This window comes from Triticum aestivum, chromosome 1A, assembly GCF_018294505.1.
Source record: "Triticum aestivum cultivar Chinese Spring chromosome 1A, IWGSC CS RefSeq v2.1, whole genome shotgun sequence".
NCBI lineage: Eukaryota > Viridiplantae > Streptophyta > Magnoliopsida > Poales > Poaceae > Triticum > Triticum aestivum.
This window is the reverse complement of record NC_057794.1, coordinates 516,350,239-516,364,252: the sequence shown is the minus strand read 5'-3', so window position 1 is coordinate 516,364,252 and position 14,014 is coordinate 516,350,239. Positions and strand designations below refer to the sequence as shown.

Genomic DNA, 14,014 nt, shown 5'->3' with positions numbered 1-14,014 from the left:
GTACTTCTCTGGTACGTCTGGTTTGAAATTCTTTGTGCTGGGCCACTGGACTTGCCGCAGCTCACGGGTGAACGCAGGACAACCTACCGCGTACGGCAGATCGCCTGGTTCCCCTGGCGCATGCATGTCAACAGAGGGCCCAGCGCGCTTGTCGGATTGACGTCGCGCTTCTCTTCGGCGCTCGATGCGGGTTCGAGCGTCTTCTTGTTGTCGTTCATGGAGAACTTGGCGCTGGTCGCGACGAGCTCGTGGGTCCGACGACGCGGTGGAGCCGCTGTCGGGGTGGACCCGGCGAGTCGGCGATTTTGGCCTTCGTAGTGGAGAGTGCATGGAAGTCGCACCTCCCCCGGTCTTGTTGCCATCGGCTCGCGTCCGGCTGTCCTGCCGCGGCAGCGAGGTGCTTGGTTGCCGCGCAGTGTCGCCGTTGGCGAAGCCGATGAGGCTCTGGATAGTGGCCCTCCATTCGTCGGTCTTGTCCGCCGTCGGAGGATAGTCTAGGAGCAGTTGAGCTCGCGCCAAGGCTTCCGCTGGAGTGGTGGGCGGCGGAGGTGAACGGTGCGAGGAGTGGGGCGTGCTCGGACTCCTAACCACGTTAGAAGGAGCAGTGCCCCGTCCAGACGACCGTACTTCGCTCGAGCCAGCATGTTGACGTGCATGTTGGTCTTGAGCGCCACGAGAACTACCAGCTTGATCTTGGCCCAGCGGACGTATGGCGCTGCGAACGCCATGACGCTGCTGGTCCCGCGCCTCCTAAGAGGGGCGCGGTGCGCGCATGGACGCCGAGGTCTGTGCCGCCTTGTCCTTGGACTTAGCCGCACTGAGGACTCCCTCGTCGACGCCCATTCTTCCGCTGGCGTCCACTCCACCACCCGTTTGCTCCGGAGGCGGTGAAAGCGACGCAGACGGAACAGCTGCCTCTGAATCCTTCTTCTTCGGTGGCATGTCGATGAAGACGATGAAGATTTAGCTCGCGTGCACGCCGGATCGGGTTCGCGCAATCTCGACGCCCCCTACCTGGCGCGCCAAAGATGTCGGGGAAACTGATCCACGGACACCTATGGGGACCGGGCCCCTTTCGGTTCGGAGGGGGGCGGAGGCCGCACAAAGAGCGGATCGAGGCAGTACACGCGAGCAGTTTTACCCAGCTTCGGGCCGCACGGATGCGTAAAACCCTACTGCTGCTTGTTTGTGTGTATTGAATTCTTGCTCAGGAGCGATGGACGCTGCCGGACCGAGCGTGAGAGTGTTCCTGATGTTTCGAATGAGCCGAACCCCTTCTACGTTGCGCTTGGGCCTCCTTTTATACTTTCAAGGGGTCACCGACAGGTGGCAACGTAGACTAGAAGGGTAAAAATGGAAAAGGATGCGGTAGGTGCAGCTACCGCTACTGTGGACACAGTGCACCCTACCTAACTCTGACGGCAGGGGACAAGGTCATTGAATGCCCGTCTGGGTTGCCTAAACAGTGCAAAAAGTGACCGTTAGGAGCGCCATCGTTTGCCACGATGGCCTTCTCTTCATCTCCGCTTGCCACCGCGCACCCCTAGCTGCGCGGCCTCCTGCCACGTGTGCTTGGAAGAGTCCTAGAGCGACACGTTAGCAGGTGTGCTGGAGCGTGGGCACGAAGTGGGGGTTTCCCTTGCCGCGGTCGTCGTCTTGTCGTGTTTGGGAGCTTGTTGCTCATCGGGCCTTGCCGGGACGCAGGGCGCGTCGCGGCAAGCTTTCTTGGTATGCCTTGAGTGGCCTTCCCGGCAAGCTCCTCTTGCCGGGGTCTTGTCTCTTCCCGGCAAGATCCTCTTGTCGGGGCCTGGGTTGGCCTTCCCAGCAAGCTCCTCTTGCCAGGGCCTTGGTTTGAGTACTTTGTTCTTGAATGGTCTTCAAGGGAACCACGAAGGGTCTTGGCGGTTACCCGGCAAGCCTTGCCGCGGGATGCTGCGACCGCCCGTGCACAAGTTCGGGGTATTAGGGTACCCCTACTCTAGTACACCGACAGGTTGTACCGAAGACCACCTCTTTACAGGGTCCCGCACTGAAAATTAGGAGAGGTTGTACCGAAAACCACCTCTTTACATGATCCCGCAAAATTAGGGGACGGATAGATACAGGATCTGCTAAAAGCAACGGCCGTTGCTGCGCTCGACCAAAACATACAAACCTCCAACCGAAATTCCGCCTCCCGCCCAAGCGAACCTCCTCCCCCTTCGCCCCCGAAGCCCAAACCAAGAAACGCCGCCCCGTTCTTGATTCCTGATCCCCACCCTCGGCCGCGCGCGGCGATGGAGCTCTTCAAGGACGCGCGGTCCGTGCGGCTGAGGAGCCACCTGGGCACGTACCTCTGCGCGCTCGACGGCGTGGCCGTCTCCCACGGCCACCGCCGCAACTCCCGCGGCACGGTCTGGGCCGTGGAGCTCGCCGGCGACGACTACGTCCGCCTCCAGGGCCACCGGGGCCTCTACCTCGGCGCCACCGAGCTCCCCGCCGACGTCCTCGGCCGCGGCCGCGGCACCCGGGCCTGCTGCGGGGTCGTCCAGGGCTCGCCGTCCTGCCCCAACGACAACGCCTTCCTCTGGTCGCCGCTGCGCGAGGGCGAGCACCTCGCGCTGTCCGGGCCCTACGGCCGCCTCCTCCGCGCCAGGTTCGGGCGGACGCCGCAGGACAACTCCGTCACCGTCGACCTGGACGCCGACCCGGAGGAGAGCTCCTGGGTCGTCGAGGTCGTCCCGGCCGCGGAGGCGGCGCTGCTGCTGCTGCCGTCGCCGCCGCGGCCCTGCCGCGCCCACTCGTGCGACGCCCGCTTGGAGGCGGCCACATCGGAGTCGGACACGGCGTCCAGCGTCCTCGCCAGGGTGCGCTCCTCCAAGGTACTCCAACGAACAGAAGCCCGATCGATCATATCTTATTGCTTGCTTCCTTTCTCCTGTTCTTGCGCAATCCGAAACAAATTTGTTGATTCCTTCAAGAAAGAATCACCTTCTTGAGTTGCCACGGTGGATCCAGGCGTATCTGCAAGCCGATTCCTACTTTCTTGAACGCTTCTTCCTGAATTCTTCTCGGGGGAAGAAGAGACTTTCTTTGATTCAAGAAAGAATAATCTTTCTGAGTTTTCACGGTGGATTCATGCGTATTTTGAAGCCGATTGTGCCTGCTATTCCTACTTTCTTGAACGCTTCGTCCTGAATTCTTCTTGGGGGAAGAAGAGAGTTTCTTTGATTCGTCGATTTTGCTCGTGATTGCGCAGGACATGACCAGTTCACTTGCTACGGTCGAGGAGGAGCCCCTGTCGACGCCGGCGCCGCGGCTGATCTTCTACAACACCGCCAGGGACGACGGCGGCGTGGACGAGTTCGACGAGGGGACGTGGAAGTACTTCTCGTTCAAGGAGCAGAGCCTGGCGGCGCTGCACCGCAGGCTGGAGGAGGAGACCCGGCGCCAGGACTTCGTCGTCTGCCGCAGGAGCGGCCCGGGGCTGTTCCCCGTCGTCCTGGACCTCCCTCCCGGCAACAGCCAGATGGAGTTCGTCCTCGTCCCGGCGTCCCCTCCTGCAGGTAAACAATGGGGTCTCTCTGCTTCTTTTGTTCTCTGTTTCCTGCTCTGGTTCAGCTTCTGAACATTTTGTTCTGAACTTCTGAACATTATGAACATTTTGTTCTTCAGTGCGTATAACTGAAACCTGTGAAGCAATTTTAGTTACGTTTTCGTTCTTCTTTGTTTGCAGTGGCAGATGGTGTTGTTTAGGATGGACGTGGCCCGGCATCGACTGTAGGAAAAGACGGAGAGAACTTCAGTTCGGTGTGGCGATATGCATTTTGCGGTGTATATTCATTGGTACGGTGTACAAGAACATACTTGTTTCTACTGTGAAAATTCAGACACCTAGGATGGGGTCTCTTACCCTTTTCTGTTTTGTTCTCTAGTTCTAGAAAATGACATGGAATTGGCAGAATTACAAAAAGGTCAAGTATACCTTTTTTTAGGGAAGGTCGATGTTGAAATCTTCGATGATCAATCTCTTCAATTTTCAGCAATCCATCTAATATTGGAGCGTCTTCCTGCGGAACATGTGTGTGTGTTGGCTGATTTCTTGTTATCTACATTGACAGTGCATATCCAATGCTGATGTGGCTCACGCTGGCTCTGGTATGGTTAGAATTTTAGTTGTTCTATTTATACATTGTGTTGGTTTTTGGCTAAAAGCATTCCGATTTTTGTGATAAATTCAATAAATAATCTACTTGCAAATTCCACATCCTGAACAAGTAACATAAAACATATCTTAAGTGAATAACGGTTGTATTCACACATCAAACTATGATATCCCTCGAGGCAATGCTTTAGAGCATCTCCAACAGCCGTGCTATATAAGCGCCGCTGGAAATTTTTGGTTTTTAGCACGCGCGCAACCGCTCAGCAAGCTCCAGCAGAGGCGCAATAGCCGCGCGCACGGCATAAAGAGTTCAACGCGCGGTCCGAAACACCATTGTGCGCCGCTTATTTGGTGCGCCCGCTTCCACGCGCCGCACACTCGAGCGCTCGCGCCGCACCCTCTCCTCCGCGCCACTTTCGCCCGCCCGCGCCGCTGTTGGCGAATTGGCCCGATGGACGGACGCGCCGGCACCCCCTCACCCCTTCCCGCGACCCCTCCACCGCCGCCGCCGCGAACCCTAGCGCGGGAAGCTTTGGCTTCTCCTCCGCCGGTCCTCCTCCAAGCACCGGCATCGCGTGCGTCCTCTTCATTCCACCGTGGAAGACCTCGGCGGCGGGTGGCGTCGCGCCGACGCCTGCCATGAAGCCATGTGCCCCCCTCTCGAAGCTCCCAAATGCGGAGCGAGCGAAGAAGGGCAAGGTGTCGGCGAAGAAGAACAAGGTGGCGGACGGCTCCTCTAGGCCGTCGAGGAAGAAGCTTGCAGGGCGTGCGACGGACGCGGCGGCGACCAAAGTGTCGGCGAGCTCACTTGATGAGCCGGCGGCCGACGCGCACAAGGTGTTCGATGAAATGCCCACAAGGTAAAATTTCGCCAACTTGTTGTTGTTGTTGTTGTTGTTGTTTGAATGCATACATATGGATAGCTCATTTGCTTCCTTGTATATACTTTGTAGTTTCAATGATGAAGCATATATGTCAACTATGGGTGTTGGCTCCAACAATTCTCATTGGTCTCAAACCAATGAGATGCATTTCGATGATCATGAGTTTGAGGTGGACGAGGATGGTGAGGGCATCGTCGATGCACCAAAAGGAAGAGGGGGCAACTACACCATGGATGAAGACATCTTGCTATGCAATACCTAGTTGCTAGTGTCGAGGGATCCCTCCGTTGAAGAGGATCAAAGTAGAGATGCATATTGGCTCCGGATGAAGGAACACTTTGATGTACACAACAAAAGTGGAATTGACCGCTTTGGAAGATCTCTATGCTCCCTGTGGTCGACAATCAACCGAGATTGTCAAAGGTGGGCGGCCGCACTTAAGGCGGTTGACAAGTTGAACCCAAGTGGCACTAATGATATAGATAGGGTAAGTGCCATTTCTTTCATGATTCTTTCATGTTCATCATGCTTCTTCTTGGTGTTTCTAGTGCTAACTTGTTTTTTTGTTCTTCTCTGCTTCTTTTCTTCTCTGTTCAGCTTCTGAACATTTGTTCTGAAGTTTTGAACATTCTGAACATTTGGTTCTTCAGTGCATGTTACTGAAACCTGTGAAGCAATTTTAGTTACTTTTTTGTTCTTCTTTCTTTGCAGTGGCAGGCGACATTGATTAGGATGGATGTGGCCCGACATCTGCTATAGGAAAAGATGGAGAGAACTTCAGTTCGGTGTGGCGATATGCATTTCGCGGTGTATATTCATTGGTACTGTGTGTACAAGAACAAACTTGTTTCGACTGTAAAAATTCAGACAACTAGGATGGGGTCTTACCCTTTTGTTCGGTAGTTCTAGAGAATGACATGGAGTTGGCCTGAACATAAATGGTAGATGGAAACAATCCTCGGATCCATGTGTTTAGTCCTGAAATAACCTACAAAAGGTTTGAAAAAGTTGCTCCGTTAAAAACACAATTGCTCCGACAATTTCAAAATTTCCCAAAATAAGACACACACACCCTGACCTGGATATGTTCCTTAATTTGTGGTGAGTACTAGCCAACTAGTTCCAGAACAAATTTGTTACTAGTAGGTGGAGGCAAATTGAAGGCTACAACAAAGGTAACAATGATGAATTGTTTTCCTTGGTCACAAAAGCAACATTTTTTGCGTTTGTCAATTTATTTTGTTAGGATGACCCCTCCCCCCACTCCACCAGCATCTCGAGTGACAGATCCCCCCCCCCCCCCCCCGCCGCGACCAGCCAGACTCTAGGTTGGAAGCATCGTTAATTATCTTGAGTCGTGTCTCCCAACAGATGGCTACCAAACCTGGAGGGCTTCCCAATCCAATAGTTCGTTGATTTCCTTCTGGCACATGTAGAATCATGAACTAGAATTTCATTAACATGGATAGAGAATTTTCAGAGCGAATAGAATAAAATGGTTTCTAAAGATCTTAACTTGGAGTGAGATTTGTTTGGAAACTATAATTACAAAGATGAGATAATATTATGACATGAAGTTGATACAATAGCTTACCCACCGAACATGGAGTTTGTGAGCACGAGCTCACATGAACCCTTTGTAACAGTAAAATGTGGGAAAACATTTTTTTAATCTGATATTTTTTACAACAAATATTGATGTGTGTTTTACATGTGTGCAAATTTTCGCGATGAACCCCGATGTTCCAAAAAGACTGTTTTCAAAAGCATTTCAGAGCATCAGTTTTGTTATTTTTGCCCAGGCCTCCATGAATATTATTTCATTGCGCAAATTTGCACGCATGTGAAACACACATATGTCTTTGTTGAATTTTCTTAGTTTTTTATATCTTACTACTACTACTAAAGGTGCATGTGAGCTCGTGCTCACAAGATCACTTATGCTTACCTACGAACATACTAGCAATATACAACCGGGAAAGCTTGGAGCACTAAAGTCCAAATAGTTGTATGTCTATAAAACAACTTTCGCAAACTCGCGACTTCTTCACATATGTACATAAGCAACAACGAAAAGATCGAGCATGGGTAACACACCACAGTAAACAACACAAGAATAATTTTTTTAGAGAAAAGGCATAGAGTTCATCAAATTAATGAAGCCATCAAGCTGCTAGGATACAAATGAGCTGATTACAAAGGCCAAAACTTGACCAAAAACTGAAAGATCACAGGCAGATCACGCTCGAGACCAGGAGCTACAAGAAGCGGCTACAAGAAGCAAAGCAACAAACGCCATCACGTACACTAAGAAACCATAGTTAAGCCGCCAGAGCGCCAAAAGCAGCTAGAGCGGCAGAGCAGAGGCCAACTAGCTAGAGACGCTAGCGCACGCAGACGGGAGAGGCTGAACCACATGGAGAGAAACCTGGCACTGCGTCGACCCAAAGGGGCCAATGTTGGAGAGGAGAACGCGGTCTCCCCTTCGTCCATGCCATGTCACTATACGAGGACTTTGAACACCGGCCAACAACCGTCGGACAGGAGCCACTGAAGGATTGCGGACCAGCCAACTCGCCTCCCACACCACCAGCGACCTAGAGAGTAGCACACCACCACCGCCACCGATCACCAAACACCACAACCGCAACTGCGCCATCCCTAGGACGACACCTCCAAACAGGAACATGTTGTTGGAACGCCGCCGTTGTCCAACCCAAAAGGCCAAGGCTTTCACCTGGGAGCCCGCGCGGGGGGGGGGGGGATCGAAGAAGAGGGGTGCCGATCGGAAGCTCGGCGTGCCCTCAAGAGGGAACTAGTGCAGGAGCGCCGACACCATCAAGGTTGACACGAAGTATACCAAGGGTTTCCCCCGTTCTAGTCTCCCGCCAACCCATGCCCAACGACTAGATCTGGCGGGTGGGCCGTAGCAAGGGGAGGGGGCCAGTATCCATATCTGGCGGAGCCACCGAAACATCTCACAACCACGGAGGACCTCTGCCGCCCACACGGATGGAAGGAATGGCTAGATCCCCTGGCGCCATCCACCGGCGAGATCCGTGTTGCCATCTCCACTCGGGGCTGCTGCCCCGGCATCCGGAGCTCCTTGCGACGGGGCATGGCAGCCAAGCCTCACCGCCACCTTCATCGGAGGCCGCACACCTGGAATGACGGACCCCTCGGGTGGCGGCATGGAGTGGGAGGGATGGCTAGCTACTCGAGTCCCCAGGGTTAGTATCCATAGTGTAGGCCAAATAGCATTTCATATTTATTTTTTGGTACTCGGCATCCATTCTACACATAGAGAATAGAGAGATTGACGCCACATGAAGATCCTTATCAATCAAACTCTTGGATTTCAAACTAATATTATATTGTCATCTTGTACTGGTGGTGATTTGTTATTTATATATATTGCTTTCCTAACAGTGACTCAACATCACGTGCCTACGTTTCTTGGCTTCAAGTTATTTACTTTAGTTGTTCTATATGTTATACTCCCTATTGAGTTTTTGGGAAAAACACATCAAGTTTTGTGATTAAAGCAAGTGAATAATCCATTGGAAATTCACATCATGAGAAAGTCAAACTAACACATGTCGAGCAACGAACAAGTGCACTCAAACCAGAAACCACATTATTCCTAAAGAAGACTCTTTGTATTAGCCCCACCTTGTGATATCTATAATCTACCAGGCCTCCCAACCACACCATGTAAAGGCATCATATCATCATAGCTTCCCTTAGTCACCTGCAACAACAACTGAATGCTAGTCTTGATATGAACCTAAGTCATCCTCCAAGCTTGTGCTATAGACAACGATTGAATACATGCATGTATTTTGGGTGTCTTGCTAACCCCGCTCCAACTACGTCACTAGAGGCACCATCCCCTCGATCCATTCGACTCTAGTAAGGACCATTATTATTAATCTTGAGCATGTCTCCCACAAGTGGGTGTCAAACCTCGAGGCTTTAGTTTGTGGGCTTGGCTTCACTGTCTAAATGGATTTCTTTTGGCACATGTTAAATCAGGGGCCACATTCTTGAACAATCAAAATATAAACATAAATGGTATTCCACCTCACATTTTATTAACACATAGAGAGAACATTTGGAGCTAAGAAAGTAAAGGTATTCATTTTATAGAAAAAAAGTTGCAGGCCATTTCATAAACAATTGGTTCGAAAGAGGGTGGCTCGGAGTAGGATGTGTAGGGAATAAAAATTATAGATGAGTGAAGATATTTTAAATTAAACTCGAGTCAGTACTTACCCACCAACATAGGACATGATATACTTTAATCATGAGCACTAGGTCCAAATAATGATACAACCATAAAACATCGTTCTCAAACTTGTGGCTTCTTCATGTACATGAAGGTGTATAATTAATAACCAAAACACGGAGCACGCCTAGCACACGACACTAGTGGCACAAGAACAATGCATGTGTGTGTGGGGGGGGGTGTGGAGAGGGAAAACCATGTGAATGAAGCTAAATGGTACCAATGTTCCGGTATTGAGAGAAGCCAACTAGGAATAGGAAGCGCTGGGAATTGAAGTTGGCAACACATGGATTAAAAAAGAACCAGATTATTGTGGTGTTGGAATCCATAATGCAAGCTAAGTACCATTGGCAATTCACCTTTTGGATTACTCGGGCTTTCTACACGTAGTATGATTGTTGTTGCAATATGATCTCCATATCCAGTAATAAATCTATTGGATGTCAAGAACCCAACAAATTTTGGAACGCCTTCTTGCGGTGTTGGTGATATTTGTTGTGTATATACTTCTGTGATTCAGCACCACATGCCTCTGTTACTTGCTCTCAAGTTTTCGACGTTGGTGGTGCATACCAATGCTAGTATGTTTGAAATTGGCTTTGGTATGGATGGAATTTTGGTTGGTATATGCAATAGTTATACTTAGTGTTGGATCATTTAGCAAAATAAACATTTCATTATGTTATTATTAAGCATTTCACCTTTTACAATTAAAGTAAGTGAATAATCCACATGGAAGTTTCCATCTATAGGAAGTCAAATTAGACGTATCTTAGGAAAAGAACATATGCATTCCTAATCGAAACCAGAATATTCCTCGATGGGCCACTTTGCATCAACCCTAGCTTATCATATCAACAATCTATTATGTAGTTAGCTCAAACATAAATTCTCAAGGGAATGCTTTGCGTCAAACCTACCTTACCAATAATGCGTCTAGCTCTTTGATTACATGCGTCAATGGTATGAAAAGACAGTGAAAACTTGAGTTTGGTGTGGCGATATGCATCTTGTGTTATATATTAGTTAGAACCGTGTACGTGAACATACTTCGTTATCCTGTGAAAATTCAGAAACCTAAGATGGATCCTACCTTTTTTGTTCTGTCATTATGGAAAGTGGTATGTAGTTTGCTTAAATAAAAATGGTAGATGGAAAAAAATTCAAGATGGTCATTCAGAAAATTTGGGTAAGTCAATTTTGTGAGAGAAGGGATGGTTGGAGGAGGAAGAAAGCTGAAGGAAGAAGAAAGAAGGATGATAGTTGTATCTTGATCTAATGGCCCAACAAATCAAATTACCCAAAATAAATTTTCAGGCAACTTACATATAGCCAGCCCCAATAGGAAAAGATCTAGCTAATTTGGTGCCCACCTTTGGACTTCATATTGTAGGCCAAATAGCATTGACAAGTTCATTTTTGGTATTTGGCACCCATTCTACACAGAGAGATTGTCGTCACATGAAGATTGTTATCAAACTCTCGGATTCAGCAACGAAACTAATATTAAAGCAGCTTCTTGCAGTGTTGGTGATATTAGAGCGAGGTTGTATAATATGAATTTTGTGAAACATATTAGCTAGATCTTTTCCAAAGGAAAACATTTCATTATGTTATTATTAAGCATTTCACCTTTTTGGTATTTGGTATTTGGTGACGTAGAGAGAATGTTTGGGGCAAAAAAAGTAAAGGTGTTCACTTTCTTCACAAAAAGCCTTAGACTATTTCACAAAATTCGGTTTCAAAGGAGTTGGCTTAGAGCGAGATGTGTTGGCAACTTAAATTACCGACCGGTGAAGATATTTAAAATTAAAGCCGAGTCCGTACTTTGCACATCTGACATGATAAAGTTGGAGAAGCTAGGAGCATTAAAGTCCAATAACAACACGTCCATAAAACACAGTTCGCAAACTTGTGTCTTCTTCATGTACGTGAAAAGTGTATAAGTAATAACCAACACATCGAGCACGACTACCACACCTCATTAAGCCACACAAGAAAAAATGGGGAAGAAAGAGGATGAGCCATGAGCATGAAGCAACAACCAAAACAGCGAGCATGGCTTGCACACCACATTAAACCACACAAGAACAATGAGGGAGAAAGAGGGCGAGCCATGAGCATGAAACTGGATGTAACATATGAGGGGGAAAGAGGAGTATTTCAGTATCAAGAGAAGTCGGCCGGGAATAGGAAGGGTTGGGAATTGAAGTTGCAGGCGCTTGGTTTCAAAAAGAGCTAGCCTGGCAAGTCCCTGGCGTTGAAATCCATACTGTAGGTCAAAGAGCATTGCAGAATTCACATCTTTTATTTGGTGTTCTTAGGTGCTTTGTACACATAGTGAGATTATCACTTAAAGGATGTATACAATAACGAACCAAACTCTTGGATTCAACAATCCAACAAATATTGGGATCTCTTATCAGTAATCCAGCACATGTCTATTTTGTGAGTGTATATAGTGCTCTCTTATCTGTATTCAGCACCAGCTGTCTCTTTTACTTGCTCTCAAGTTCTTGACTTTGGCGGTGTTCGCTCAAGCTGGCTCCTGCATGGATGAAATTTTACTTGGTATGCAATATGTTATACTCAGTGTTGGCTTTTAGCAAAAGGAAAAGGAATCATTTCAGTTTTTGCAATTAAAGCAAGTGAGTAATCCACACGACGATTTCACATCGCAAGGAGGTCAAATTAAGCATATCTCTGGGCAAAGACCAGCTGCATTCAAAACTGAAACCACATTATTCCGCAAGGGAACGCTTTGCATCAACCCTAGCTGCTTATGATATCTACAATCTATCAAATCTCTCATTCACACCTGTAACATCCACAAAACCTCCTACATAACCTCCTACATACATGCACATCAACTTCTATTTACCACACGCAAATGCACGTTAAAAGATTAAAAACTGGCGAAGTAACGAATCAACAAGCCATCTGGTCCCTGAATGCATCTAACTCCTCGAATACAGGCAGCCGCCTCGACCTGAACGGTGTCCACTCATTCATCACAAGGTCTAGTCTCTCCATGATCTCTTCAGTGAAACTCAAGCCAATATCAAAGGGCGATGAAACATGTGTAGTCGGACCGAGCTCACTGAGGAGCTGCTCAGCTCGGGCAACCGCCTTGTCGTCATCCACATCCTCGAGTACTTGCACTGCCTCCTGATGCCTGCCCTGCTTGATCAAGCACAGCCCGAGGTTGCACGCCCTGTTGGCATCAGGTACGATAGTCTGGGCCTTCCGATACACCAATTCTGCGGCTTCATAGTTGTTCTGCTGCATGTAAGCCCAGCCAAGGTTACCCTGTGAAATTGCACATCAAAAGTTTCAGTAACCTGAGTATAACTGAATATTGCTGCAGTGACAGACCAAGACATGCCTAATTAGCAATCAGTAAGAGTAACATGGGAGCAGTAACCCGTACCAGAATGCGTGACATCTCCTGCTGGATCGAGACCTGGAACTTCTTGCCGTGGGAGCGGGCCGTCTTGGTGATCTTCCCGTTGAAGGCCTCGCCGAGGCATATCATCTTGAGCTTCTGTTTCAGCAGCTCTATCTGCTCGTCGACTTTTCCGCATTTCTGAAGATCAAAATGAGACATATCAGGTTAGAATAGATGCACGGCCGGATCGATCCTTGAGCAGATTTTTCCTGTGAGACGTGCAAGTTAGACGCACCTTGTAGAGGTCGATGAGCAGGTTGTCGAGGGACTCCTGGGCCTGCCTGGAGCAGAGGTGCCTGAAGGATCTGATGGCCTCTATGGCCTCCTCGGCGCGGTCCTGCTGCTTCATCACCACGGCCATGTCCTTGAGCGCGCTGTCCACCCTGTCCCCGGAGTTGATCGCCTTCCAGAACCACACGATCGACGCCTCCGCGTCCTTCTCCACGAGCTGATCAATCCAAGCCGTTTCACCCAAGTCAGCAACTTAACGTTTGCAGGGAAAAATATTCTCTCTTTTTTTGAGGAAAGGGATTTTTTCTCTCGTTCAACTACTCCTAATCATGAATTATGGTGTAACTGAACTTAATTCGATGTGATTAGAACATAATCATTCAGTAAGCACGCAGGTCGACTCCGCGCGATGGACCACTGCCCATTTGTGGCAACACGGAGAAGTAACCTTAGCACAGTGACCGATTCGGCGAGCAATGGTTTCTTTCGGCCAAGAGGAGCAAAGAAGATTTGACGGCGAGAGCAAGAAGTCAAGAATCGCCCGGAGCCGACGGAAAAGTAGGGAATAATACTGTGATCTGCTTTCATGCTGGCCGTTATCATGATTGGGCAACCGGTGCACAATCAAGGCTACTGCATACAGTATAGTATATTCCAGTTTCCGTTTTAACCACAATAAATCCACTAGAGAGAGGCAGAATTTGCATGGGCAGGAAGGGAGCTGCGAATGATTAACCAACCTGGAGGTGCTTGGCCCGGACGTAGGGGCTGTCGCCGGCGGGCACCTTGTGGACGACGTGGAACAGATCCTTCCTCTCCACACCCCCGCCACCGCCGCCGCCTCTCCTCTTGGAGGGTGGAGGTGCGGCCATGCCGTCGAAGCTGATCCGGAACCGAGGCTGGGGGGGAGAGGGAGAGGGAGAGGAGAACAATGGGCGCGCGCGGATTGCTTGCCGGCTGGTGGTTTGTTTCGCGGGTTGCGGGATCTGGAGGGTGGGAAGGGAGGGAAGAGGGGGCCG

The 14,014-nt window shown here is 49.3% G+C and overlaps 2 protein-coding genes across 2 annotated transcripts; one reads left to right on the top strand and one right to left on the bottom strand.

Annotated features, from left to right (window-relative positions):
- The first annotated feature begins 2,117 nt into the window (after nucleotides 1-2,117).
- Nucleotides 2,118-4,057, top strand: LOC123169632 (uncharacterized). Its single transcript, XM_044587534.1, has 3 exons — nucleotides 2,118-2,861; nucleotides 3,239-3,545; nucleotides 3,716-4,057. The coding sequence occupies exons 1-3, from the start codon at nucleotides 2,277-2,279 to the stop codon at nucleotides 3,733-3,735; spliced, it is 912 nt and encodes a 303-aa protein (XP_044443469.1). The 5' UTR covers nucleotides 2,118-2,276; the 3' UTR covers nucleotides 3,736-4,057.
- Nucleotides 4,058-11,965: 7,908 nt separating this feature from the next.
- LOC123061676 (protein SULFUR DEFICIENCY-INDUCED 2) lies at nucleotides 11,966-14,014 on the bottom strand. The gene is made up of 4 exons (XM_044484878.1): nucleotides 13,736-14,014; nucleotides 13,000-13,212; nucleotides 12,747-12,902; nucleotides 11,966-12,625 (listed from the first exon to the last, which is right to left on the bottom strand). The coding sequence occupies exons 1-4, from the start codon at nucleotides 13,865-13,867 to the stop codon at nucleotides 12,245-12,247; spliced, it is 882 nt and encodes a 293-aa protein (XP_044340813.1). The 5' UTR covers nucleotides 13,868-14,014; the 3' UTR covers nucleotides 11,966-12,244.

Bases quoted from the DNA above. Each gene is read 5' to 3' on its own strand.
- LOC123169632 (XM_044587534.1), top strand. From the start codon at position 2,277: ATGGAGCTCTTCAAGGACGCGCGGTCCGTGCGGCTGAGGAGCCACCTG. The intron at 2,862-3,238 runs GTACTCCAACGA...GTGATTGCGCAG, and splicing joins CCAGGGTGCGCTCCTCCAAG to GACATGACCAGTTCACTTGC. The intron at 3,546-3,715 runs GTAAACAATGGG...CTTTGTTTGCAG, and splicing joins CCCGGCGTCCCCTCCTGCAG to TGGCAGATGGTGTTGTTTAG.
- LOC123061676 (XM_044484878.1), bottom strand. From the start codon at position 13,867: ATGGCCGCACCTCCACCCTCCAAGAGGAGAGGCGGCGGCGGTGGCGGG. The intron at 13,213-13,735 runs GTTGGTTAATCA...TGGATTGATCAG, and splicing joins TCCGGGCCAAGCACCTCCAG to CTCGTGGAGAAGGACGCGGA. The intron at 12,626-12,746 runs GTACGGGTTACT...GCAATTTCACAG, and splicing joins AGGAGATGTCACGCATTCTG to GGTAACCTTGGCTGGGCTTA.